The sequence below is a fragment of the Apteryx rowi genome, unplaced genomic scaffold, assembly GCF_003343035.1.
Source record: "Apteryx rowi isolate R43461 unplaced genomic scaffold, aptRow1 scaffold_81, whole genome shotgun sequence".
NCBI lineage: Eukaryota > Metazoa > Chordata > Aves > Apterygiformes > Apterygidae > Apteryx > Apteryx rowi.
Genome location: NW_020451105.1, coordinates 611919 through 613178, shown reverse-complemented (window position 1 = coordinate 613178; position 1260 = coordinate 611919). Strand labels below are relative to the sequence as shown.

Genomic DNA, 1260 nt, shown 5'->3' with positions numbered 1-1260 from the left:
GGGCCGCAGCCCCGCGCTCAACGGCCGCAGCGGTGCCCGGGCGCCGCCGCCGCCGCCCCGCTGATGGCGGCCTCCCGCCCCGCCTCGCTATTGTGTCTCGCAAGTAGGCGTCCGGCGCGCGCCTGAAGGACCCGCGAGCAGCAAGCCGAAGGGCAGGCCGGCTGCGAGGAAGCACCTCCTCCTCCTGGGCACGGCCGGACACGGAGCGCGCGGGCGGGCTCAGGCGTTCTCCGCGGGCACTCCCGGCGGCGAGGACCCCAAGCTGATCGCTCCCGCGCCCTCTGCCTTACGCGCTCGCGTGCGCGCTCTCGCTCCCTCCCCTCAGTAGCTCGGTGCGGAGGTAGCAGGAGCAGCGCAGGCGGCGGGGCCCGAGTCGGTTGAGGCGGCCATTCCTGTAGCGAGAGCGCAGCGCACTGAGTCCCCCCTCCCCTGGGCCACTCGCGCACACGGTGAGGGGAGTGGCGAAGCCGTGCGGACACCGGTGGGGAGGAGGAGGGCGAGCTCGGGCGATGACCGTCGGCTCGGGGAGAGCCGCGAGGCTGCCTGTCACGTGACCGCTCTGCGCGCGCCCGGCTCCATGGGCGGGGGGACGGCGGGGCGCGCGCCGGCAGGTGCGGCTTGCGCGCGCCCTGGGCGTGGGGAAGCCGCCGAGTGCGCGCCCGCCCTCCCGCGTGTCCCCGCCAGCGGCGGCCCGTTCCCCCGTAACGCGGTTTCTCTCTCTCTCTAGCAGAGATGCCCTCGGCTACTAATAGCACTATGGCCAGCAGCAGCGGGAAAGCGGGGCCGGGCAGCGAGGCCGCCCCAGCGGCGGCAGCAGCAGCAGCAGCCCCGCAGGCATCGGGCGGCAGCATCACCTCGGTGCAGACCGAGGCCATGAAGCAGATCCTGGGAGTGATCGACAAAAAGCTGCGCAACCTGGAGAAGAAAAAGGTGCTGCTCTCTGCCCCCCGCCCCCCGTTCGCCCTGGGGTGGGTCTCGGGCCCGCGGCCCCGGTCTTCCCCGCCCGCCTGGCCTTCCCCTCCCCCCGGGGGCTTCTGCCTGCTGCTGACCGTTGCCCTGGCGCCGGACTCCCTCGGACCGGCGGGGCAACGGCCCCCCCCCGGTTTTCCTTCCTCGTCCCCGTGCCAGCGAGACGCCGACCGGCAGGGCAGCTCCTCAGCCGTGCCCCGCCGGCCCCAGCCTCGGGGCGAGCAGTCCGCGCCGGCCCGGGCTGTTCCCGGCGTCGCCCCCAGGGGCCGCCCGCTGGAAGGTTCCAGAAGG

At 74.8% G+C, this 1260-nt stretch overlaps 1 protein-coding gene across 1 annotated transcript in view; it reads left to right on the top strand.

Annotated features, from left to right (window-relative positions):
- The first annotated feature begins 558 nt into the window (after nucleotides 1-558).
- The window catches only part of CAPRIN1 (cell cycle associated protein 1), a 34957-nt gene continuing 34255 nt past the window's right edge, over nucleotides 559-1260 (top strand). The window contains exons 1-2 of the mRNA XM_026089324.1: nucleotides 559-611; nucleotides 731-930. Of these exons, the coding sequence (XP_025945109.1) occupies nucleotides 578-611; nucleotides 731-930 (234 nt within the window). The 5' untranslated portion in view covers nucleotides 559-577. The remainder of the gene's footprint in view (nucleotides 612-730; nucleotides 931-1260) is intronic.